This window comes from Cervus canadensis, chromosome 23, assembly GCF_019320065.1.
Source record: "Cervus canadensis isolate Bull #8, Minnesota chromosome 23, ASM1932006v1, whole genome shotgun sequence".
NCBI lineage: Eukaryota > Metazoa > Chordata > Mammalia > Artiodactyla > Cervidae > Cervus > Cervus canadensis.
In genome coordinates, this window is record NC_057408.1 from 3,501,553 (window position 1) to 3,527,620 (window position 26,068).

Below are 26,068 nucleotides of genomic sequence, written 5' to 3' on the forward strand. Positions count from 1 at the left end.
TGCTGGCGTGGGTGGCTCAGCCCTGGCCCGGCCTCCTGCTCCGCCCGGCACCTTGTCCTTGGATCATGTTCCGTCTCCTCCTAGCAGTTCCCTTCTTTCCCTTCGCTTGAATTCATTTCCTGCAGTTCCCAAGGGACTGTGAGCTCCGGAGATGAAGGCCTGGCCCCTACGTCTGAGGACCCCAGCTCAGTCTGCAGTGAGCAGCCCGGCGTCACTGCCCCTGGAATGTGGGCTCTCAGGGAGAGGGATGGTCCCTATCTTGGTGGCCCTGTAGCCCTCCAGGAGTGGGCCAGCTCAGCGAGTGCCTGTCATATAAAAGGATGAGTACCAGGGGGCGTCCAGAGAACCCCCCAGGAGAGCACAGCGGCTGAGAACATCCCCGCACCCTGAGGGGATAAGCACCCACCCTTGTATAAAGAGGACGGTTTGCATGAGACCCTGAGGTCAAGTAAAGACAGAACTTGGGCTAGGACACAGCAACCCGATTCTCCCAGCCCCCAAACCTCCCAGTGATAGAATGGAGAGAAGATGGAGAGCCTATCCTTAAAGATGCTCCCCTGACCCAGTGCAGAAAACAGAATCAAAGCATCTCTTAGCAGGAAGGCCTCAGAGCTCTGCAGCCTGGGAAGCAAACTTGGGAAATGGTACCGTCAAGGACATCTGCTTGTCAAAGGAATTGAGACCCCGGTCTCCTGCTGTTCCAAGTCCTTCCCATTCTATGAGGTTTTTGTGGTGAGTCACATAGTTATTAACATACTGGCCCCCTGTTTTTTAAATTCTCAAATTTCCCTTGACCCTTAGACCCCGCTAGTTAATTAAACTCACATCTTTGCCAGCATCAAAATAGGTCATCTCTCAGAGGGAAGAGGGAAGAGGGAGAAGAGAAAAAAGGTGTTTTGCAGTGTTCACAGCATTCAAGCCTCTGCGCTTTATCTTAGGCATTGCTTCTCCCACCCACAGTGCTACAAGCACCATCACTAAGAAACACATGTCCGAGCCTCGTCAGTGTGAGTGCTGCCATAGTTTACACCGGTACCTAGCCCACACAACAGAGTCTTGGTTTCTACCTAGTCATTCTACCTACCTCTTCCCGCTCCAATGCCCACCTGGTTCTTTGGGTGACAAGGGACATAAAAGGGACCCTCCAGTTTTAGCTGCAGCTCCTTGCATTCTTGTCTGGCACTGTGGAGGGGCTTCGAGCTCGGTGCCTGGACAAGAAGACAGAAGCAAGGTCAAAGTGGCAATAGCCAGCGCAAGGGGAGCAGGCACGAGCTTGAACCTCCAGGGACCTATTTGGGGTCTGGGGTTCCAGGAAACCCAGTAGCAACCTTCCTTCCTCTACTGTGGGTTTGGCCGGGGTCAGTGAGCATCGTTCAGTTCTGAGTTGATTTTTCTACACCCCCAGTTCCTCACTCCCAGGATGGGATCTAGGGGCTTCACCTGTAGCTTCTAGGAAAGTGAGAATCCCAGGCCTGCTTCCAGTTCTTCTGGAGGAGGGGTGGATAAATCCCTTGGGCTTTTTTTTTTCCCAGTGTCAGTTTTCCCCTCCCTGCATCTGAATGGGAAAGTGTTCAGGTTAAATGGAGGTGCCTAGAGTGGCCCCACCTGCTGGGCTGGCTAATCCTCCAGCACCTGCAGAAATCGGAAACACGGGACCCCAGCTGTCCTCGGCAGACTGAACACATAATCCATCTACGTGTACTTAAGACAGCGCCTGGCACTAGAACTCGGTGTGAAGGGAGGAGCTGCTCTCTGTCCTCTCCTCCTTCCTCCCCAGGGCAGGCTCAGGCAAATCCAGCAGATGCCCACTGAGCCCCTTCGATGCCACTGGCAGTCCCTGGGCCTGCTGCTACAGGAATGGAAGGCAAACGCGTGGTCCTCCGGAGGGCCTAGGGGTCAGGACAGCCCTGAGTGAGCTGCTTCTGTGTCACTGTACTTTGTGGAGGTCGTCTACTCCCATGACCTGATTTAATTTTCACAATTCTGTGATGTAAACGTGTCCTAATTTCCTGATGAGAAAACTGAGGTTCCAAGAGTGAATGAAGGAATTGACAATCTAGTAGCAGCTTCCCTGCACTCAGCCACAGAGTTCGGTGTGGTAGGGGCCTGAGAAAGAGCAGTGCCCTCAGAGGAGGGCGGGCGCAGGGGGCATTTCCCTGGGGACGGGCCATGAGCAGTTTTTCTCTATCTGGGACACTAACCCCAGATGCTCCCTGCTTTCCAAGTACCTCCTGGCTGCTGAGAGCATGGCTGAGGCTCAGGAAATACTGGTTGCCCAAGTGGCTGATTTCCCAAGTGGAGCAGACAAAAGAACCCCAGGGGCAGGTGAGGGCTCTGGGCTTGGCAGGAGCCTAGTTCAAGCCGTTGATGGACTTGCGTCCTCACGGATCCACTGAGCCCTTGGGATGGCGACTTGCACAATGTGATGGTTTCACGGGGCACCCCCTGGACCTGCAGGTCAGAGCCAGGGGTCCCATAATGCACCGCTCCACTGAGGACTCACAGGAGCCCAGGGCATGGGGTCCCTACAACCTCCTTGTCCCCACCCTCCAGCCCTGACCACACTCACTTTTCCCATTAATCTAAACAAATTAAGGAGGAAAAACTGAAACGGTCGCTCAGTCGTGTCCAACTCTTTATGACCCCATGAGCTGTAGCCTGCCAGGCTCCACTATCCATGGGATTTCCCAGGCAAGAATACCAGAGTGGGTTGCCATTCACTTCTCCAGGAGATCTTCCTGACCTAGGGATGAACCTGGGTTGCCTGCATTGTAGGCAGATTCTTTACCTTGATTCTAAATCAAGGAGGAAGCTTCAACTAAATACTAACCTGGCTAAGTACCTTTCCTTAGCATCCTACGTATGTGTGTGTGTGTGAGTGTGTGTGTCTGATTGCCTCTAACCAAGAGAGCACCCAAGGTTCTTCCTAGCGAAGGCAATTGGAACAGAATGGAAAGAAATTTATGTATATATTATGTAGGGGAAAAAGTGAAAAAAAAAAATTCCTCCCCTCCCCTTTTTTTCTTATTTATAAAGGCTCATTCCTAAAAATATTAGAAAATACGGAAGAAGGAGAGGAAGAAAATAAAGTCACTGTCTATCTGGCCATTTGGGGTCTGCCCCATTCACACCTTGTGATATCTACATTTCTTACACATACAGGTGTTTTAAAAATGGGAATATACACTATAAACTGCCTTGTAATCTGCCTTTTTTCACTTAACAATATTTATACATTTTCCCCCCATACTGCCCCCATGGTCTTTACTAGAAAGGAGTTTAACTGGTCTCTTAGTCACAGGTTGTCACATATACATTGAGTATTTAAAGCCAGGTTAGTACTTAATTAAAATCTCCTCCTTGATTTAATTTGACTAGTTGAAAAAAATATTGGAAAGAAAAAAAAAGAGAGTCTGTGGATGCACACTGGCAGCTACTTTGAAAAATTTTGTTCCAGAACAAATGTTTGAAGAACTCTCCCTCTGTCCTCTGGGATTCGAGCACCCAGCCCCTCTGAGTGGGGAGGAACTGCTGGACACATGAACACTCCTGCAAAGAATGAGGGGATGGGTGCAAGTCCTTGTCCCTCCAGGACTTCTTGAGGTCTGTGTCCTGCTCACCGGGGAACCACTGCTGATGGCTGTGTTCCCCAAACTCAGAATTAAAGGAGAAACTGATAATTATCCAGTCAGCTGAGACAAAGTAGATGGTCACACTTCAGGCCCACCTGGAGGTAAATGGTCTGGCCCTGAACTATTTAGTGTGGCTGAATTAACCGGGTAACTATCAGGGCTGCCCACCTGCGGAGTGTCATCCTCCCACAGCTGAGCAGGGCACAAACAAATCCAAAGTTAAAAGTGGAAAAAGTTCCCAAAGTGCTTTGGAGCATCCCAGAGCTCTTCTGGGCCTGTGCCCAAGAGCATTTTAGCACAGGAAATCTGTTCCCAATACCCCTCTCTTAGTGGGGGTGACAATTAGGAGAAGGAGGTGGGCGGCACTTGGAAACATTCTACTTGTGACTCTGACACGACACCCTCTAATCCACCCCAAGTCTCCTACCTCTACCGAGGGTCCCTATGATAAACACCCCAAACTATGGAATGAGGAAGGACGTGGGGGGCACACCCACAGACCCAGCGAACCTGAGCCTGGTATGGGGCCTGGCATGGAGCAGCTGCTTGAGACAAGTCATTGAATGAATGAATGAACAAGCAGAGAAGTGGGGTGAGAAAGTACAGTCAGGGCGTATGTACAGGATGCCAGAGAGTTTAGCTGCGTCAGCATCAAAGGCCTGCGTGAAGGTGGTGGGTGATGAGCAGCTAAAGGTATAAGAACTGACTGTGACAGCAATGACCCCATTTACCGAGCACCGGTGAGCGCCCAGGCCCTGGGCCACACTCTGTGTCCACCATCCTCCCTGACGGAGTTGGGCCTTACCATTGCCACCTCCCAGCAGGCAGGACCAGCACTCAGGCCCTGCCCGATGCCCTGCTACCTCCCCTGGGGTGCCCACGTGAGAAGCTGGGCAGATTCACCACAAGACACTTTCCATCCCTGACCTTCTCCAGCTCCCACGGCAGATCCAGCTTGAACTGAAGCTGATCCACCCAAGCTGATCCACCCAGAGTCAGAGTGTGCCAGGGCCCATCTGGGAGGGCCTGGGCACCCAGCAGCCAAGCATCTGTTGTTTGAAGGGGCAAGCTGCCCACCAAACGTGAGTGGATGGAGCTGAAGGCCACAAGCTGGACCCTCAAATGGTTCCCTCAGGCTTGGAGGTGATGGGAGATTTGGGTGCCGCTGGATTTTGTCGCTAAGACGGCCCTCTGGCTCATCTCCCAAGATTCCAATATCCCTTCTTTCAACTGTTCATTCATTCACTTAACAAATAATTATTGAGCACCTACAAAGTACCAGGTTTTGCACTAAGAAAGGAGTTCTAAAAAGAGAGTGCATGCTAGGGCCTGTGTCTCTAGCATCTCTGAGATGAGAATGCAGAGCCACGGGGGCCTATGTCACAGGTGCCAACACAAAGGCAGGAAAGTGGATCTTTCCACCTCTGCAGAGAGCCTCGTGGGACCCCTAGCAGGGTGCCCTTGGGGTAGGTAGCAGGACCTCCTCAACCTGGGGTCTGTCCCCTGGCCCACAGTCCACAGGCGGCGGTGGGCCAGCCATGCAGGATAGTGCGGCAGGCCCCAGCGCGGGGACAGTGAGTCAGCAGCTATACACAGGAGCAGTCAGAGGGCTCCAGGGCAGGCAGAGGGCTGTGGTGAGCACAGACCAGACCCGCTGAAAGCTCAGCCGCAAGAAACCCAGAGTGGCAGAAAGAACCGGAGAAATACTCTTGCTTATTACTTCCACGGTGACCCTAGTTTATACCCAGGGAATATGACATAAGAGACAGGCTGTACTTGCTATGGATATTAGGAATTATAGAGGTTTTTTTTTTTTTTTTTAATTGAGTTAAAAGTCATGTAACAGAAAATTAACCCTTTAAAGTAAACATTCAGTGGCATGTAGTTCATTCACAATATTATGCAACTGCCACCTCCATCTATTTCTGAAACCCACTCCTCACCTTATTTTTAGTATATGTGCTGCTGAAGTGAGCACCCCACTCCTCATCCTAAAAGGAAACCTCATAACAATTTAGCAATTAAGCCCTGCCTCCCTGCCCTTGCCAGCTCCTGGCAACCACCAATCTGCTTCTGTCTCTGTGGATTTACTCATTTTGAATATTTCATATAACTAGACTCATATGTGACCTGTTGTGTCTGGCTTCTTTTTACTTGGCATAATGTGTCCATGGTTTGTTTGACTTGTAGTATGTACTAGCAATTCTTTCCTTTTGATGGCTGAATGATATTCTATTGTATGGATATGGTGCAATTTGTTTATTCATTTAATTTTTGCACTGTTTCAACTTTTTGGTTATTGTGAATAGTGCTATATGAAACGGGATTTATTTGAGCCTGTTTTCAATTTTTTGGGGTCTATTCTCAGGAGTAGAATTGCTAGATGAATTAAATTTTTAGAGCTGGAATAAACTTAAGGGTCAGTTATTCCAATTTTATAGGTAGGGAAGCTGATACCTGAGTAGATTATCTGCCCTGTTGGGGGTCACACATGTGTCAGGATGTGAGGGGTGGCCCAAGCCAACATGCCAAGGGCTGTCTAAGTTCATCACATATAAGTCAAGATTCATTGCCTGTTGTGTGGGTTCCACGCTGTGGGGGTTCCATGCAAGCCAGCACAGAGTCTCTTGCACGTTGATAGGCACCGATATTTGTGAAATGAACGGATGGAAGAAAACATTTCCAGCTTTTAAAAGCTGGAAAACAAACCAGCTTTTAAAAGCCTTACCTTTTATCCATTCTGAAAAGGAAAGTGCCCATTATCCCATCTTGGAGGTTCAAAGCATCTTGGGGAACAACTCTACAAGGGTCAGAATAAGTGTATTCTTGGAGGAGTTAAGCTCCACCGTAGTGGGATCAGGGGGTGCCTGTCATTCCATTTCCTAACCTTTTCCCTCCCTGACTACTTTAGCTTCTCCTCAACAGCTCATTCAGTGGGGTGGATGATGCTGGCTGGGCCTTACTGAACCACAGTAGTCCAAGGAGATGGCAGCTGGCCCACCCTGGGCCAGACTCTCAGGGCCCACAGGCCTGATGGAATGCCTTTGCTCTGAGAGGAGGCAGTAAGCTCGAGCCTGTCTGATCGGCCAGCGCTACAACGGGGCCCTCATGGTACCAAGTGGTTCCATCTTGTGGGGCAGGATGCAGCCCCCAGGACTCCTGCCTGGGGTCTGCAGTTCTGCTTCCAAGGAGACGGAGCAAAGGAACCTCTGCTGGCAAGAAAGTCAGGTCTGCGGGCAGCAGAGAGCACCCAGCAGTTACGGGGCCCAGGCAAGCTCCTCCCTTATCTTTCTTCCACCTGTAGGACCATCGAAGCTGCTGTCAGCCATACCATGAAGCTATCTTCAAGACACAACTCCTCCTCCCCGAACAGGGAGCTGTCACCACACAGGTGCAGGGCCCACTGCCATCCCAGTGGTTTCTCTGGAAGCACATGGTGTGGAGGTGACATCTCAACATCTCCATTGGCTACAAGGTGACAGCCTTGGATCGGATCAGCCATCTGTGGAGCATAAGGGCTTCTGGGTCAGCGTGCTGTCAGCCTAAACACTTCAGGCACCTCTGGGACCCTTGCCCTGCATCCAGCACCCAACAGCTCTATTCCTAGGCACAGACGTGTGACTCTCAGGTGCCTGAGTGTCCCTTAAGTGTGCTGCCAGTAAATGAGCAGCTGGGGATTCACCCTATCTTTCCACGGAGGACGCCTCTTTACAGCCTTTGGTAGACCCCAGTGACAGTCCATACACTTCAGATACTGACGTGCATGAGGAAGTGAAGGGAGCCACCAACAGGGCTCAGATTAACACATGAGAGGAAGGAGAGAGGGCTTGAAACTTATAATTCCCAGGTCTCCTTCCACTCCTCATTCTGTCTCTTGCTGGCCTTGGCAAGTCATTTAGGCCTGTGGGCCTCAGCTTCTGCATCTGGAAGGGAAGGAATGGTCTCTGCACCATCCCTCGAAGCTCTGCAGAAATCTCCATACACGAGCTCACCTGGACGTACATTGGAGGTGACAGCAGGCCGTGGCTGAGGCAGCACCCTGGGACGTGGACCAAGCTGTCCTGACACGCGAGTGGATATGGGCTCTGCCAGTCCCTATCTTGATTGCACACACAGCTACAGAGTCCACGAGGCCAGGGCAACCTCAGAGGCCACGTTCCCCCCACCATCCTCTTTGCCTCTGCCACTCCTGGGAGCCTGGGCACGCTCACCAGCTCCTTCCCGCTTCTTCTCCTATTTGGAAACTGTGCATTCTTTAATGCACTCATCCTCTGTTTAGCCTCCTAACAAGCATTACTGCAGTCTTCTCCTGGGAGCCAGATCCCAAGCGGATGTCCAGTTGTCCCTGGAGAAGCCACAGCTGAGAGGCCCAGGCAGCCTCATGTACAAATAAACACGCTTTCTCAAGGGTAATATTTCAGGATAAAGATGTGTAAACAGTAACAGTGGGGCAGCAGAAAGGAGGGGGTCAATGGACTTCCCTGGTGGTCCAGTGGTTAAGAATCTGCCTGCCAATGCAGGCGCATGGGTTCGATTCCTGGTCCCGAAAGATCCCACATGCTATGGTGCAACTAAGCCAGTGGACCACAACCACAGGGCCTGCGCTCTTGAGCTTGCGTGCCAAAACTGCTCAGCCTATGAGCCGCAGCAACGGAAGCCCACACTCTAGAGCCTGTGCTCCACGACAAGAGACGCCTTCGCAAAGAGACGTCTACACACTGCAAAGAAGAGTAGCCCCCATTTGTGGCAACTAGAGAAAGCCTGAGTCCAGCAACAAAGACCCAGCACAGCCAGAAACAAACAAACAAATAAAAAGGAGGAGTCCAGCCTGCTGGGTGGGGCTTGAAGGACTGAAACCACCTTAGAAGAAGTGGCCCTTGAATGAGCAGCAGACATAAGAGATGCTGGTTCGATCCCTGGGTTGGGAGGATCCCCTGGAGGAGGGCATGGTAACCCACTCCAGTATTCTTGCCTGGAGAATCCCATGGACAGAGGAGCCTGCCAGGCGACAGTCCCTGGGGTCACAAAGAGTCGGACATGACGGAAGTGACTTAGCACACATGCAGGCAGACATGTGTTCAGAAGACTCTCTGCCTGAACTGCCCTGCATGCAAGCTACCAGCCACATGTGGCTACTGAGCCCTGGAAATTCAGTGAGTCAAATGAAGATGAACTGTGGGTGTAAAATATACACCAGATTTTGAAGACTTAGTACAAAAACAGAGTAAAAGAGAGAATAAATAATAAATAATTTTTATATGAATTACATATTGAATGATGATATTTTGAATACACTGAGTCAAATAAAATATGTCACCAAGATTAATGTCATCTATTTCTTCTATTTTTTAACGTGACCACTGGTCTATATATTAGAGAAGAAAACTGGTCCTTCACCCTTTGAGCATCACAATGGTTTGGGCTCTGAGGCATTCTGAGTGAGTTGAAACGAAAACAGTCTCCACAAGGCATTTGTTTTCTACATAATTATTTGCCTTCCCCTTGTACCACCTGCTTGGAGAAGATTCCAACATGCTGAACCTTTTAACAGGTCAACAGAGAGTGAGACAGTTGGGGTAAGAGGTGGGGTCTGACCCACCATTATCCTCTGCAGGTGAGACTACAGGTAAAAATCTTTGACAGTGGCCTCTGAGTATGATCAGATTGTTAGGTTGGAATTTTCTCAACCCATCTACATTCCTAGCAATCATGTTCATTACCTACAGGGACCCAAGATGGAAGGAGCTGTCACTCAGGCCCTAAGCAGAGGAGCAGCAAGCTCAAAGAAATGCTAGAATCTGGCTAAGAAAGAAGGAGATGTGTGCAAAGAGTCTCAGCTCTTCACCTTCCTTCTGGGCTGTTTGCTTGTGGAGAGGTATTAATTAGGGGAGTTGACTACCAGGACCAGACATGTGGAAAGAAAGAGAAAATATAGGCAAACAGCATACTCTGTGTCCCTTCCAAGGGCTGGGCATGGGTTTTATGCAACCTCACTCTCCTCACCTGCTGGGTGGGTACAGACCCATTTTATAGATGAGAAAACTGAGGCTCAGAGGATTAAGTGACTTGCCCAGGTACTAGTGCAGGTTGCTTCTGACTGCCCCTGACAAAAATGATTTGATACATGAAACTGTGGAGGATTAGGCCTGGCCTAGAAATCAGTCCATATGTTCTGGATTCAAATTTCAGGAGCTGGATGATCTTGGACAAGTGACTTTCTTTCCCTGAAGAGGAAAAATTTTCAATTTTCTTGGAAAAAAAAGGCAGGTATTTGTGGACAAAACCACTGTTTCTTTAACTTTTTTCAACTATAACTGATTATAATATTTTGTTTTCCATGACCAGGATCTAAATCTGAGCGTATGTAAAACTGAAAGAAAAGTTTGATTGAGCAATATTTACTTTATGTATGACGCACATTAACATTTTCTAATCTGTTATATACATATATATTTAAGCTGATGTATTATGACCCACTAGACTGATTAAATTACCCATAATAAGCTGCCACTTATGATCTGAAAACAGTACTCCAAATGATTGGTTTCCAAGCTTCTCTCCAGAACTAATATCCTGAGGGTCTGTTGTTGCGGCCAAACAACAAAAAGTATGTAAGTACTTCTTGGTCTGGGATCAGCTTTCCCCCACCCCTTGCGTTCTACCTGCCCCGCGCCTCCTCAGAGAACCAGGCCCAGAGAACTTTATTTCTCCACTGGCATCACAGAGCAGCAGAGAGGAGCCTGTTATAAGAACACTGCCTCCCACCCATCAAGAGGGCCCCATCTCTGCAGGCTGTTTGCCAGGACATGGAAATCTCTCTACTAGAACAGAATGCTTCTCTGTAATAGAATTTGTTGTAATGGGGCTTTACCATCCACTCTAGCAGCAAAATACATTTCAGAGCCTTGGAAAAGATGAACTTGAAGAAGTCCCCCTGATCGTAAACTGTGCCAGTGAAAGGAAACCCCACTGTCCCTTTTGATGACAAGACTATAAAAAGCCTTATTTCGGCATCCCCTCCGAGGAGCTCATTTTCCCTCTTAGCTCATCCCTGAAGAAATGAAGGCGTCATCCTGGGGTGAGGGATCTGGTGAGCTCTAATCTCATGCCGTGAATGGGGAGTCGTGGCACTCAGACTCAGCTAGGCTGACTGCTAGGACTGTCGCAGCAGAAGCCTCTCCCCTCCCTCACTTCCTGCCAAGTGCCTGTGCAAGACCTCTCAGTTCCGTTCAGTCGCTCAGTCATGTCCGACTCTTTGTGACCCCATGGACTGCAGCATGCCAGGCCTCCCTGTCCATCGCCAACTCCCAGAGTTTACTCAAACTCATGTCCATCCAGTCGGTGATGCCATCCAACCATCTCATCCTCTGTCGTCCCCTTCTCCTCCCGCTTTCCCTCTTTCCCAGCATCAGGGTCTTTTCCGGTGAGTCAGTTCTTCACATCAGGTGGCCAAAGTATTGGAATTTCAGCTTTAGCATCAAGTTCTTCCAAAGAATATTCAGGACTGATCTCCTTTAGGATAGACTGGTTGGATCTCCTTGCAGTCTAAGGGACTCTCAAGAGTCTTCTCCAACACCACAGTTCAAAAGCATCAATTCTTCAGTGCTCAGCTTTCTTTATGGTCCAACTCTCACATCCATACATGACTACTGGAAAAACCATAGCTCTGGCTCTATAGCTAGACGGACCCTTGTTGGCAAAGTAAAGTCTCTGCTCTGCAAAGTCTCTATACCTGAGCATTCTAGAAACTTCTCTGAGTATGAAGCCTCCTCTGTGTCCAGGTTCCTCGCCTCTTACCCCTGGGTGGATGCTCCAGTGTGGCACTGAGAAGGCAAACAGGAGGGCCTGGGCCCCCTGCCCCAGAGCAGCAAAGGAGGGGAGTGAATGGTGCTGGGGGCAGGCCCAGCTTCTAGAAGGCAAAGGGAGGGACTGGCAGCTGGGAGCAGAGCTCAGAAGCAAACAGCGCACGCAGTCCTGTCACAGCGGGCCACCCCTCCTCACACTGGGTCTCTTCTGACCCTCACAATGCCTGGAGTGGGCATATGCCTGGGTTTCACATCACTGTTTCTTTTATTTCATTTGTCAAATTAGGAGCTGTTCTAGCTTCAGCTTTGGGGTAACTCCCACAAGTGGTGGTTCTTGGGGTCCTGGCCAGCCTTCCCTCACCGCTCCTGTGCCCTCTGGGCTGACTCCACAGTGGGCCATGAGCCATGGTCGGGTGAGTTGCTCGGTATCTCCAAACTCTATCTGTAGCCCCAGGCCTCAAGACTCATACTTACACAGACTCTGATACAACGTGGTTAAGATGGGCTTCCAGGACCTGGAAAGCCTACAGTCTGCAGCATCTGGCAGCAAAAGAGCAGAAGAGGAGGCTGCTTGTGCAGGGTATGATATCTGGGGTTCAGGGAGGGCCTCTGTCACCCTCTCTCCTTTTCTGCCATCCCCCTAAGTCTCCTTGGCCAGCTGATGCCCATAATTCCACAGCCAGGTTCCCTTGGGGCAAGACAAACCTGGACTTTGTTGTTGTGGCTTAGTTGCCTGGTCAGAGTCTTTTGCGACCCCATGGATTGAGATTTTCCAGGCAAGAATACTGGAGTGGGTTGCCACTTCCTTTCCCCAGGGGATCTTACCCACCCAGGGATTGAGCCTGTGCCTCCTGCATTGCAGGTGGATTCTTTACCACTGGGTCACCGGGGAAACCCATTAAAATGCCCATATCTGGGTTTCTTTACAATCTTACCAGCAACTTCCATCTTAGAATGAATGAGTTCATTCCAATCAACTCAGCTGAACTCAAGGACCTACATGTGTCTGGGCAATTCCTGGGCCTTATGGGGGAAGAAAAGGCAAGATGACATAGTCGAAGGGGCTGAGGTCTAGTTCACAGGCTTTGCTGACAGCAGTCTTTGAAGGAGAGCTGGAAGTGCGATGGGGAAAGGAGACAGAGAGGCGGGGAGAGGATGTACCCAGTTTAACCTTGTGAGGTAAGCTCGAGGGGGTGCACTACCTACCCCTCCCCCAGTGAAATTTTCCCCACCAAAGAGGTTCGTCCTGGTGAATGTTAGATGCAAATTGTACTTCCTGAACCAACGTGAACTGACAAGGATAGAAGATGTAAAAACGCAGCCTCTGGATCAGGGTTAGGATTCCTGCCCTGCAGTATAATTGCTGTGACTCTAACTGACTTAGCCTCTCTGTGCCTCAGTTTTCTCATCTGTCAAGTGGGGATAATAATAATAACACCTACACCCTAAGATTATTGTGAGGATTAACAGAGTTCATTAAGCGTTCAAAAGACATTACCTGTTAATAGCATCCAAAAGTAGATCTCCTCAGGGGAAACTGAGTGTTGACCATGCACAACTGGACTTGGGGCTCATTGTGATAAATGGGGGTCACGGAGAGACTCTGGGACCCTTTAGGAGTGTCTGGCATCTTTAGAGACCTCTTCCTCCCCGGTCAGCTTTGCCAGGTGGCAGTGAGGCTGGCCCTGGCAGGAGGCACCTGAAGGGCTCTGGCTCCTTCTCCAGGTCCTTCTCCAGACTCCCGCTGCTGACCTGACCGTGCCTGGCCCATCTCGGCCAGGGGTCATCAGAGGCCAGAGAACCCCTGGTTACTCCAAGGCAGGGCGGGCAGCAGGGTCCCCACTCTACTCTCCCTGCAGTAGTCTACTCTGAATATTGCTGGCTGGCTCCTTTTGGAGAAAAACCAGGATCGTGTCTTTTTCTTGCTTAGTCATCTTCAATGAGTGAGCAGTACTTAGTGCTAAGTACTTGGTATTAGTACTTCACCCATGGCATGGAGGACAATTCCTTAACCCGGCATTCACATTGCCTCCACCCTCTTCCTGGACTTTTTTTTTTCTCACTGCTATTCATCTGTAAAAACCATAGTGAGCCCTCTCTGAAGTCTTAGTTTGTGCCCTGAATGCTCCAAGGGTTCCACACGTAATATCTCATTTAATCCTCACAACAAGCTCCTGAGGTAGATACCACTTTAGCCTCATTTTATAATAGAATACTGAAGCGCAGAGAGACTAAGAAGCATGCTCAATGTGACCCCACTAGTTGATGGCGGAGTTAGGACTGAATCCCAGAAGCCGGACTGCAGAGCCTGTCTCCTATCTACAGTTCCCGAGGCCCACCCCAGCCTCCTAGCAATCTAGGTCACTTTCTGTTCCCCCAACACACCGGGCGGGTCCTGCTGCTCACGCCAGCTCTCAGACCATCGCCTGGGTGCTCGCCCACTCTCGTTGCCTCCAGAGTCCTGTCTCACCCACAAAGGAGCCCCTGAGACCGGGTCCACGTGGAACCAGCGACGAGTCCCCTACTGCTCGGCAGGAATCATCTTTCCCTCTCTGCCTCTTGGCGATGCGTGTGAACATCATTTACCTGCCTTATTGGATTCTGAGGGCCCATCTGTGGAACTCTTCATCCTGCCTGGGCAGGACCAGGACTATCTGCTAGGTGAGCGAATATATGATGGGCCACAGGTTTTAAACTTTACAGACACTCTAACACGTCCCATCTTATTTAATACTCATGACCCTATGTTGGAGTGGATATTGTTATCCCAGTTGTGCAAATGATAAAAAGTACCATTTGTTAAGTACTGTGAGTATAGAAAGTGAAAGTGCTGGTCAAGTCCGACTCTTTGTGACCCCATGGACTATAGCCCCGCCAGGATCCTCTGTCCATAGAATTCTCCAGGCAAGAACACTGGAGTGGGGCCATTCCCTTCTCAAGGCGCTCTTCCTGACTCAGGGATTGAATCCATGTGTCCTGCGTTGCAGGCAGATTCTCTATCATGTGAGCACCAGGGGAGCCCCGTGCTAATGGGTTAATATATATTTCCTCAAAAACTCTTTCCAGCTATTCTGAGAAGCAACTATAATGTTCCCCATTCTCCAGAAGAGAACTCTGAGGTCAGAAATGCTCAGTGACCTCCCAGGACCACGCCTGGAGCCAACCCTAAGTCTCCCAGTGCTGACTTAAACCCCTTTTCAGGCTATATTTGCATTTTAAATAGGCTATGTTCTTATTCTTGCTATACGCCCACTTCTCTGATTTGCACTCAGAACTGTGAGAGCCCTCTGACAGCTGGGCTGAGGGGAGTCACCCCCTCACCCCCATCCCTGGCTCTGGGAGATGCTCAGTGGTTGGTACCTGGTGTTGCTAATACAGGACCAGTGACTGATGGAGCTCAAAGGGCTCCAGATTTGTCTTCTTAATGAACTGCTTTTGCCCTTTACCTCTATTTAACTTCATTCTTTTCTTTCTATTCTTTAAAACTACCATTTTCTTTTCAAAAAGTCTAAAAGCAGTACATTTGCATAAAAATGTAAATAAATAAACATGTGTGATCAGTATGCACATTATCATCTTCCTCATCTAGGTTGTACTCAGATCATCCACCATAAATCAAATGAGACCTAGGTCATGCATCATTACAGTGCTAAGTAGGGTTAAAGAAGAGAGAAGTGGTAGATACAAAGTTAGCCCAACAGGAGCTCATAGGAGGGACATACTGCTTTGAAGTTGGGCTGTCAGAGAAACTGGCCTTAAAGGATGGACAACATTTAGCAACGGGTAAGTTTTAGGCAGAGAAGGGGCTAGGCAGCTGGTCTATTAAAAACAACTTCCCCCCAAAGTGGCTTCCCCGATGGTTCAGCAGGTAAAGAATCTGCCTGCTATGCAGGAGACATAGGAGACATGCGTTCGATCCCTGGGTTGGGAAGATCCCCTAGAGAAGAGAGTGGCTACCCACGCCAGTATTCTTGCCTGAAAAACCCCATGGACAGAGGAGCCTGGTGGGCTACAGTCCAGGGGGTCGCACAGAGTCGGACACAACACAGGGAATAAGGACGAGCACGCGCTGCCCCCAAAACAAAGGAACAAGGAAATGAACACAGAAGATGTGTTCAGTGTTATCACCTGGTTTCCTTTTGGTTGGTGTGAAGGATGCATAGAAAAAAAAGGCGGGTGTGGACTTGGCAATGGGCAGGTGGTCAAATTACGGAGCTTCTTCAACGCCAGCCTAAGGACGTGACCTTAACTTGATGGCCGTGGGAACCACTGTAGGTGTGCTGTGTTTAGCCGCTCAGTCGTGTCCAACTCCTTGCAACCCCATGGACCATAGCCCTCCAGGCTCCGCTGTCCACGGGGATTCTCCACGCAAGAATACTGGAGTGGGTTGTCATGCCCTCCTCCAGGGGATCTTCTCAACCCAGGAATCAAACCCAGATCCCCCACATCACAGGTGGATTCTTTGCCAGCTGAGCCACTAGGGAAGCCTATGAATAGTGGAGTGGGTAGCCAATCCCTTCTCCAGGGGATCTTCCCAGCCCAAGGATGGAACCCAGGTGTCCCACATTGCAGGCAGATTCTTTACCAGCTGAACCATCAGGGAAGCCTGTGAATAGTGGAGCGGATAGCCTATCCCTTCCCCAGGGGATCGTCCCCACCCAGGAATCAACCTGGGGTCTCCTGTATTGCAGGCAGATTCTTTACCCGCTGAGCTACTGGAGAAGCCCAGCAATGGGCTGAAATAACGGTTCACTGGGTATGCATGCAGTTTCCTTGGGTCTGCTTTACAAATCACAGACAGAAGAAAGTGCTTGGGAGAGGCTAGTCCTAAATCCATTATTCCAATTAATTAGAACTATCTAGGTTGCTGGTTGAACAAGCATTCCTATGCTTTACCCGGACTTCAAGAGGCAGGTTCAGGAAGCAGGGCCCTGGGTTTTTTAGTTTCCCCAGCTCCCCTAGGTGATTCTGACACAGCGAGAAACAGCAGCGCCTCTCACACTGCACTGTCCACTCTGACCGCCTGGGGCTTCATTAACTTGTGGATTCTGATCCAAGAAGTCTGGGGAGGGGGCCTCAGAGCCTGCGTTTCTAATCAGCTTCCAAGTTCAAGGGCCACACCTGGAGTAGCAAAGTGATAAAATTTTGTCCTAAACCTAAATAGTTGTTTTCACCCTTCAAAGCTTTGGAAAAAATACTTCCGCCTGGTTCTCCAGCCTAATTAATCAGATTCAGGGGTGCAGCCAAGCCTGGGTAGAGTTTAAAACTCCCCAGGTGCATCTAGTGAGCAGGTAGTTAAGATTCTCCATCCCTAACTCTGAAGGTCAGCCTTCTCATTCCAGGACTGAACCATCAAGGGTAGTTCTGTGCTCTAGAACTGGGTGCAAGCGGTGGAGCGTGGCCAGTAAGCAGAACAGTGCAGTGGGCAGCTCCATGCCCCCGACCTGGGCCAAAAGTTGGCACTCAGGAGGGCTCATATGGGGTGGGATGCAGTCACAGACAGCGACGGAAAAACACCCACCTCCAGAGACGGCACGCACCCTTTCCTGTGCGAGCTCAATCGTGTCCGACTCTTTGCAACCCCATGGACTGTAGCCCGCCAGGCTCCTCTGTCCATGGGATTCTCCAGGCAAGAATACTGGAGTGGGTTACCATTTCCTACTCTGGGGACCTTCTCGACCCAGGGATCGAAACCCAAGTCTCCAGTGGCATCTCCTGCATTGGCAGGGTTATTCTTTATCACTGAGCCACCTGGAAAGCCCTCAGATTTTCTCAGGCCATCAAAGGGGAAGGCGAGGCAGCAGCACGCGTGGGTCCACTCCCAGGCCCTGTCCCCGTGAGCCCGGGCCGGGCCGGGGGAGACGTGGTGAGCTCTCAGTGCTGGCACTCCACCAGCTGCCGGGGTGGCAACCTGGGCAGCTCGGTTTTTGGCGCTTGCCTACCTGGCTTAAATCCCGGGCTCTGAATTCGATCAAACGGAGTTCTCGCCCAGGGTATTACAAGTTACTTGCGGTGACACCTGCTATGTTCTAAGTGCAGTTCCACATACTCCTGAACAATGTCAGTCCCCGGGTGAGGAACAGGGAACTGGCCTCAACAGATGAGCAAGGCAAGAAGAAGGAACTGAGTTCTCTCTGAGCCACTGCTCATTCTGAAGGCCTAGCTAGGTTGAGTACGCTCAGTGAAGGGCATCCAAAAAAAAAAAGATGATCAAAGGAAAAGGGGGCCATGAGAGAGGCTGGGGATATCAATGCTTCATGTGACCTAGGCCTGCCTTTCAAGATTCAGCCCTCTTTGGCCCCTCTGCAAAGCCTTAACTTCCAGAAAGGCTGGCCAAGCAGGCTTCTTGGTTGCAGAATGAGTGTTTCCTGTTCTCGACCTGAGCTTAGCCCAGGTCAGACAGACTCACACTCTCGCTTCTCTGTTACCTGAATCAGGCCCACCTTGCCCACCCCATCTGGTCTTGGCTGGGAGATTCCAGCCCACCGAGCTCCTTCCTCTCTGAGCTCCAGCAGCCGCTGCCCCGGGGGGCCCCTTATCTCTCCAAGTGGCTTCTCTCCACAGCCAGGCTCTCCATGAGAAATGCACTGTGGCCCACACACGCAACTTACAATTGTCTGGTAGCCACATTAAAAAGTAAAGAGAAATAGGTGAAGTTAATCTCTAACGATGTATTTTAACCCAGGATGTCCAGGATATGATGGTTTCAAGAGGTGCTAACCACGAGGCATGTGAACTTTGCTTTTTTGTACTCAACCTTTGAAATCAGGCATTTTACCTTTGTGGGCACCTCAGTTTGGAGCGGCCACATTTCAAGTGCTCTGCAGCTATCGGTAGTTCGTGGCTATCTCATGGACGGCTCTGGACTGCACGAGCTCGGAGGGCAGGAATAATTGTCTAGAGCCCGCTGACGGACTGGATGTGGGAGCTGGAGGCAATCTCAGGGCCACCTGGTCTAACGCCTTCGCTCTGCAGGTGTGGAAACAGCCTCAGCTCACCAGGGGAGGAACTCGCCCTGAATCACAGTGAGTAGAGGATCTAGCCAGGCTGGAGGTCTGTCTTCCAAACAAGACCCTAATGATCCTCTGTGTCTTTCAGCCTGTGTGGTCCCCTCTGGGCAGGAAGACTCTGTCCCCTTGTCCACTGTGAGTCCTGGAAGGAGGTGAGTGGTGGTAACTTAAGGTCCACTCGGTTGTCTCTGTTCAGCCACTGGGCAGAGTCCCGTGCTCGGTGTTCACACTCAGGCCAGAGCTTCCATTCACCCCCATCTCCTCCAGTCCTGGGTCGAGCTGTGACCCAGGAGAGAGAAAGACTAGGAGGAAGGAACACTGGCACACAAGCCAGGCATGGGTGCCAATCATACAATTCTTGGCAGCAGAAGCCGTTCTGGGAATCCTGAACACACTGATACTATAATCGTGAGGCAACCATACATCTGATCAGCCCGAGAGCTTGTTTCTCCATGGCTGGGTGCACACCTCCAGCCATGGAGCCATGCCTGAAATTACAGGAGTGTCGTCTCCACTTCCTAGACTCTGCATCCCATCAGTAAGCCTACTGAACCTCGTCCTCCATGCTCTGAACACTGGGCTAGCAGGCCTTTTTCAGGCCAGCCCAGACAGCCCGTGCCCATCAGCTGAGCTGCAGGCCTTGCAAGGGGGCAGCTGGCCTGTGCCCACACCTGCTTATGCCAGTTGTGTTTGTTATTGTTATTTCACAACTTAATTAAATAGAACAGAAATTGATGAGATAGAAATTCAAAAAGAAAGCAAACTGATATTTACACGCAAACTAAAGTGACAGACTCAAAGGTGAGTCATTAAAAAAAAAAAAATGCTGTTGAATGAGGTAAGTGTGGATGAGATAACAAAATACTGGAAAGCCAGATACCTAGAAGGATTTTATACTATGTTTCCATTTGTCTTTAAGTTCTTTACTTCAATAAATCCATTTTAAAAACCTCCCAAGATGCCTTATTTATGGGTATGTGAAGGTTATACAAGAAGAACAATGGGGAATGCCAACCACCAGACCCACATACAAATAAAAGGCCTTGACCAACCTCAAAAAATTGATGAAGAAATGTGCACATGTACTGTAAATTAAAATAAAGGTATTCATATACCTCTGGTTTTTGATGCCTGCTTTAACTGGCTTTTGGAGTTGACTAACTACGGGCTCTAGGCAACAGATGACTGAGTCAATTTTTGCCCTTTGGGGGAAGCCCATGATCTATAGCTGATCTCCACTGAACACTGTGGTTGGAGGTGTTTGAGAGCCTTGCATTTTAATACGAGGATCTTGTACTGGACAGGGACCAGTCGGGACCAGGTAACTCAGTTCTGTGAGGGAAGTCATGATTACCAACAGCAGGAAGCTGGTAGAACAACTGGAGTGGAGAGGGTATTGGTGCTGACTCGGAGCTTTCCTGTAGGTGCCAGGACCATGGTGGGGGGACTTGGGATTGGGGTGCAGGAGCCACAGAGAGGACACGGGCACAGTGGAGATGTCACCAGATTTAGAGAGGGGCGGGGGAACGAAGGAGACACCTGGCTTCTTCCTCCCGCCCCCCTCCCGCCCTGAGTCAAACACAGCCAGAAACTCACTGGCAAGGTAGCCCAGGTAACGCAGCTTTGGGTTCAGTCCCCAGGAGGCAAAACAAGAGCAGGAAAGAAATGTACCTGAGGGATACAGGCCCAGGACTGGCCCGGGTCACCTGAAATCCACAAAGGCCCCACTCCATGACTCAGAGTGGAATTTCAGACACTTTTAAGGCTGATCATGAAGAAGTGCGTATTGGAGGCCGGAGCAGGTAGAGACTGTCCTCCTGGTACCCTACAATTGTGCTGCATAAGTGACTGCCTGTGCCGAGGCTGGTCTTAAGGGCAGCTCTGAGGATAAAACAGGGATGGGGATTCCTTCAGACGCAGACACCAGACTTCACAGAAGAGGTGGGAACAGGGTGTCCTGGGAAGGCCAAAGTCCCCAGTAGGCAGCAAGGCCAGGCTCACCCCTGCCTTTTAAATTTAAAGTTTACTTTTAAAGTTTGTGTGTGTGTGTTTTTAAGGGCTTTTAAAGTTTAATAGGCTTCTTGTTGATTCTAACCAAATCTAAAAGATGACTATTTTAAATAGCGCTGCATTCTGTGCTGGCTACTGTCCAACTGCAGTCCTGAAGTCAGATGCTCTGGACCCGACGGGCAATGCGGTCAGGCTGCTTGGACAATGGTGCTGGGCCCCTCTCATTTCCCCCTCATGTTTTCAGTTTATGTGAGTCACTGGGGGGACTATAAAGATTAGGCGGCTAGTGTTGAGGATGGTGGCGGGTCACAGCTGCAGCATCTGACTAGCGTTTAAGGGACTTAGCTGCTGGCAGCCCCCAGTTGTGTGTCTTGGGGCAGGTCACTTCATCCCCTTGGGTCTCAGGGTCCTTGTCTATAAAATAAGGGAGTTTGAACTGACATTATGCATTTCAGGGTCATCCCTCTGACATCAGTTTCCATCACAAGGGCTTTTAAATGGAAGTGAAGAAGGAAAGGGACTTTAGGAAGAAAGTGGAGTCCAGGCAGACCTTGGAAGAAGCTGAAAAAAAAAATCCCTGAGATGAGATTCCCCATCATATGCTTTTTCCCCTAAAAGTAGAATGTTCAAGAATAAATCCTAGTTAATTGAGAGTTCTGGTTACTTAGGGTGCACTTAATCAAAGTTTTACTGCATTTTCAATTGCAGTGAGTTACACAGTGGTTTGCATATGCAGTTACTTCTTAAGTGACTTCTGTTCCCTGACCTCATATCTGTTTCATTAAAATTGAACACTTTGAAACGAAAAAGGGAGCATGGAGCAGAATGGTTCCACCTGGATACCGCTCTGGGGAAACAGCAGTCAAGGTGATAAAAAGCAGCATCCAACTATGCCCATACATTAGCCGCCCTGCCAGAGAGGCAGTAATTGTATTTTCAACCGCACTTCACAGCGCTTTTCAACGTGGTGAGGCATTTCTAGGTTATTCTTCTCACTCTGGGGCAGGTAACTTTGGTGCAAAAATCTCCCCCACTACCCTCTTAGTACAGAGCATAATTGAACTTCAGCTGGCTAAGCAACGTAGCAGATTATCTCAATACTCCCCAGATGCTTGGGTTTGGACAAAAATAAAGAGCCCTTGAATTCCCATGACCAGTGGGAGGTAGTTGTGTTGCCATGTCCTCTAGAGGCGGAGCAGAGGTTTCTGAAAACAAAGCAATTTAGAGCCTACGTTCTCATTCTGACCAGAGGTCTGGCAGTCAAAGCAAGAGATGGCAGAGTGAGCCGGGAGGAAAGTTCTGGGGTAGGGTCAACCAGTGGGGATCCCAGTAATTGATAACTAGGAGAAGGAATGAATGAATGACTGCTTCTTGCTGAGGTGTCCTCCTGCAGACCACAGCTGAGGGGCAGATGGCTGGCTTCTACAAGATGGGGAAAAGCCCTGAGAGCTGACAAACAGCTGGAAACCCCTTATGCGGAACCCAGCAACCACAGAAGCCACCTTTCAATCAGGCAGGTGGGCTGCAGTCAAGGCCCTCACCCAATATCTCCTCAAAGCTACACTTTCCTCTAGAAACTTCTGTCACTGTCCAATAGCACCTGCAGCTCTGCCTTTACTGGGGACTCAGGTCCCTGGTTCCATGAATGTTCTTCTATCCCTTTACAGAAGTTCCTGAGCCAACTCATCGGGAAAGACTCTGGTGCTGGGAAAGACTAAAGGCAGGAGGAGAAGGGGACAACAGAGGATGAGACGGTTGGATGGCATCACCGACTCAACGGGCATGAGTTTGAGCAAGCTCTGGGAGATGGTGATGGACAGGGAAGCCTGGCGTGCTGCAGTCCATGGGGTCGCAAAGAGTCGGACACGACTGAGCAACGGAACAACAACAAATATGCTTACATTCTTTTTGTAGGAAAGAGCAGAAGGAGAAAGTGCCGCTTGTGAACATCTGTTTGGAAAATAAACAATGAGGAGGCATTTTGATTTAAGAGAGCATAGGAGAGCAAACAAAGGAGAGAGAAAGAGGAAACTGAACTACAGGCCTGATCTCTTAAAGACAGGTCACAAGCTGAGTTGCGACTTTTCATGAGAGCTCTGAAATGCCAGGTTATCTGACAGCAAATGCACTTCCTGGGCAGGGCACTCAGAAAGGAAATGGGGCTCCTGATGACATCAGGGCGGCCACAGATTGTTTCCTGGGCTCTGGTATGACTTTATCCTTATTTTTTTCCTTTAAAATAATTGTCAGGATGTGACAATGTTGGAGAGCATCTTGCCCTCCCTCTTTACCATCTCCCTGTCCAACAGGCTGTTTGGGGACGAGGGTACTATTTCTGTTGTTGAGATGGGACAGCTGACGAGAGGCTTCCTCCTGCGGTGGAAAGGCTAAATCTCAGTATGATCATGAAGCTTGTGAATCAGTGTTGCCTACTCAGCGATGGACATTAAGACAGCTGGTCGGGCTTGCTCAGAGTGAATCCTAAGGCTCCAACTGTAACAACCAGCAAGAGGTGTTTTCTTCTTTTCTACTGGACTTGAGCTAGAGAGGCTGTGGGGCTATCCCTACTGCTGCCATCTTGCCTCCTTGCAGACCTAAGAATGAAGCCAGTCCATGTGGGGAGCAGAGCTAAGAGACAAAGAAACCCATGTCCTGAGGTGGTTGGACCTGGTTGCAGGGGTATTTGAATCTGACCCTACCCAGAGATCATTGCCAATCCATATCCTGTTTCACTTCAGCCAGTTTGAGTTGGGTTTTTTCTCGTTTGCATCTAAAAACTCCTATTACACTCTGCCTTGGTTACTCTGTCTCATCAATAAAATGGGAATAACAGTTATCCTTCCTATAGGACTGCTGCCAGGAATAACTGCGTGCCTCTCAGTTATTTAGAGTGAGTGACTCTAAAATGCTTTATTAATGACCAGGCAGGTCCTAGCGGTAAATGAAAACACCACTCTGATAAGTGGTTTGGGGAAGGGACACTGAGTAGTCTCCAAAGAAAATTAAATGTGAAGAATGCTGTCTCATATTTCATACAATTTATCCTAGCACGATACCTGGCCCAGAACAGATGCCTCCAAAATAATCGTCAACAGTTCAAAGCTTTTGAAAGAACACCCCTCCCATGTCTGACCACGGGCCCCCCAGGCTTTACCCATTCAGAGTGAAGCCTGTCTGAGGAGGTCCCATCTTTTAGAGCATTTCAGTGGACTCCACCCTCTCTCTGGCTTTAGCTTAAACTTTGTGACTGCCCACACCCCCCTCTTCCCCTGATACACACCTTCAAAATCCCCCAAGTCTACTGTTCTATGGGGGGGCAGGAGGGGGGACAGGGTGACAAATTCAGTTGAGGGACTGGGAAAGTTTGGTGACCGTGTGATTCCTAAAAACGAACTGGCAGAGTGCAGCCCCATCAACCCTTCCCACTGGGGCGGGAGTCAGGTGGCCCCTCTGATAAGGAGCCTGGTTGTCTCTGCCATCCAATCTCAGGCGGCAGGCAGCCTTTCCCGGGCCACCTGCCCAGGTACAATGGCCTCTGTCTGCAAATATCATTCATCACCTAAAACAAGCCTAATACAAGGCCAAAGGTCTCCACTCCCATACAGACTTTTTAAAAAATTTATTTATTTTTAATTGAAGGATAATTGCTTGAAAGTATTACATTGGTTTCTACTGAACATCAACACGAATCAGCCAGAGGTTTACCCGTGTCCCCTCCCACTTGAACATCCGTCCCACCTCCCTCCACACCCCACCCCTCTGGGTTGTTACTGAGCCCTGGTTTGAGTTCCCCGAGTCACACACACAGCAAATTCCCATTGGCTGCCTTTTACATATGGTAATGTATGTTTCCATGTTACTCTCTCCATACCTCCCACCCATTCCTCCTTCCCCCTACCCAGCCCTGTCCATAAGTCTCTTCTCAATGTCTGTGTCTCCACTGCTGCTCTGCAAATAGGCTCATCAGTACCATTTTTCTAGATTCTGTATATATGCATTAGTATACGATACTTGCTTTTCTCTTTCTGACTTATTTCACTTTGTATAATAGCTCTAGCTTCATCTACCTCATTAGGACTGATTCAAAAGTGTTCCTTTCAACAGCTGAGTAATATTCTATTGAATGTATGTACCACAGCTTATTTATCCATTCATCTGTCCATGAACATCTAGGTCACTTCCATGTCCTCAGTTCAGTTCAGTCGCTCAGTCATGTCCAACTCTTTGCGACCCCACGAATCGCAGCATGCCAGGCCTCCCTGTCCATCACCAACTCCCGGAGTTTACTCAAACTCATGCCCATCGAGTTGGTGATGCCATCCAACCATCTCATCCTCTGTCATCCCCTTCTCTTCCTGCCCCCAATCCCTCCCAGCATCAGGGTCTTTTCCAATGAGCCAACTCATCATATGAGGTGGCCAAAGTACTGGAGTTTCAGCTTCAGCATCAGTCCTTCCAATGAACACCCAGGACTGATCTCCTTTAGGATGGACTGGTTGGATCTCCTTGCAGTCCAAGGGACTCTCAAGAGTCTTCTCCATGTCTAGCTATTGTAAATAGAGCTGCAATAAACATTGTGTTACATGTGTCTTTTTCAACTTTGATTTCCTCAGGGTATAGACCTAGTAGTGGGATTGCTGGGTCATATGGCAGTTTTATTCCTGGTTTTTAAAGGAATCTCCATACTGTTCTCTATAGTGGCTGTATCAGTTTGCATTCCCACCAAAAATGGAAGAGAGTTCCCTCTCCAGCATTTACTGTTTGTAGATTTTTCATACCGACTTCCAACGCAATTCACTTTAAATTACTTGTGTCTCCTTTAAACTGCCTACTGCAGCCCTTCTCATGTTCCTCCTTCGAAGCCTGAACCCCCAGGCACTCCTGGGAGGGGGCACCCATATCCCCATTTCTTCAGCAACAGCAAACTTTTCAGTGGTGATTTCCTTCTCCCACCAACAGTAACACTCCCCCCTCTGCCCCCATATCCAGGACATTGGGTCTGGGGGAGTTGGACACATTCTCCCAGGTTTTTCTCATCAAGCGTTCCCTTTTTTACTTTTCCTCTATCGTCAGCAGATTAGGATTGAAAATCATTTATATGGAAGTAGGTGATTCTACAATTCAGCCTGCATGCTTTTGACAATTAACTAAATAAACTGCTTGGGGTCACTCGGAGTAACAATTCACAGACTGCCTGTGACAGGCAGAAGTTAAACCCCTCTGTGCTCAGGACCTCCCCACGGGGTGAGGGGGAGGCCCGTTCTGGGGAGGGAAATTCAAGGCATCTTATTATTCACCCGCTCCCTTTCCAGCTCTGACCTTAAGAGTACTCTTAACCTTCCTCCTCCAGCTTGCTAATGGGGAAATAAATCTTGGGAGAGTATCTTAAATTCTTTTTTATCACAGACTGTATCACCAAGATAATAAGACCAGCCTTCAGAGTAACCATTAAGCCACAGAAGGTGTGGTCATCATTTATGATTTTTTTTAGCCTTAATTGCTAGACAGACACTTTAAGTGGGAAGTCTGTCTAATGAGCCCAGTCATTAAAACATCAAAAACTGTTATCTGGGGTTTCTATTTTAGTTAGACATTACATTATTTTAATAAG

At 49.3% G+C, this 26,068-nt stretch overlaps 1 protein-coding gene across 6 annotated transcripts in view; it reads right to left on the reverse strand.

The window, feature by feature from the left end:
* Positions 1–26,068, reverse strand: part of ZBTB7C (zinc finger and BTB domain containing 7C) — a 299,100-nt gene that overhangs the window by 44,406 nt on the left and 228,626 nt on the right. For 2 of the 6 annotated variants that reach the window (XM_043444420.1, XM_043444421.1), the window contains one exon: positions 1,085–1,208. The exons of 3 other annotated variants lie outside the window; for them this stretch is intronic. In XM_043444420.1, the coding sequence (XP_043300355.1) occupies positions 1,085–1,170 (86 nt within the window). In that variant the 5' untranslated portion in view covers positions 1,171–1,208. The remainder of the gene's footprint in view (positions 1–1,084; positions 1,209–26,068) is intronic. One more of the 6 variants, XM_043444422.1, reaches the window with a different exon arrangement.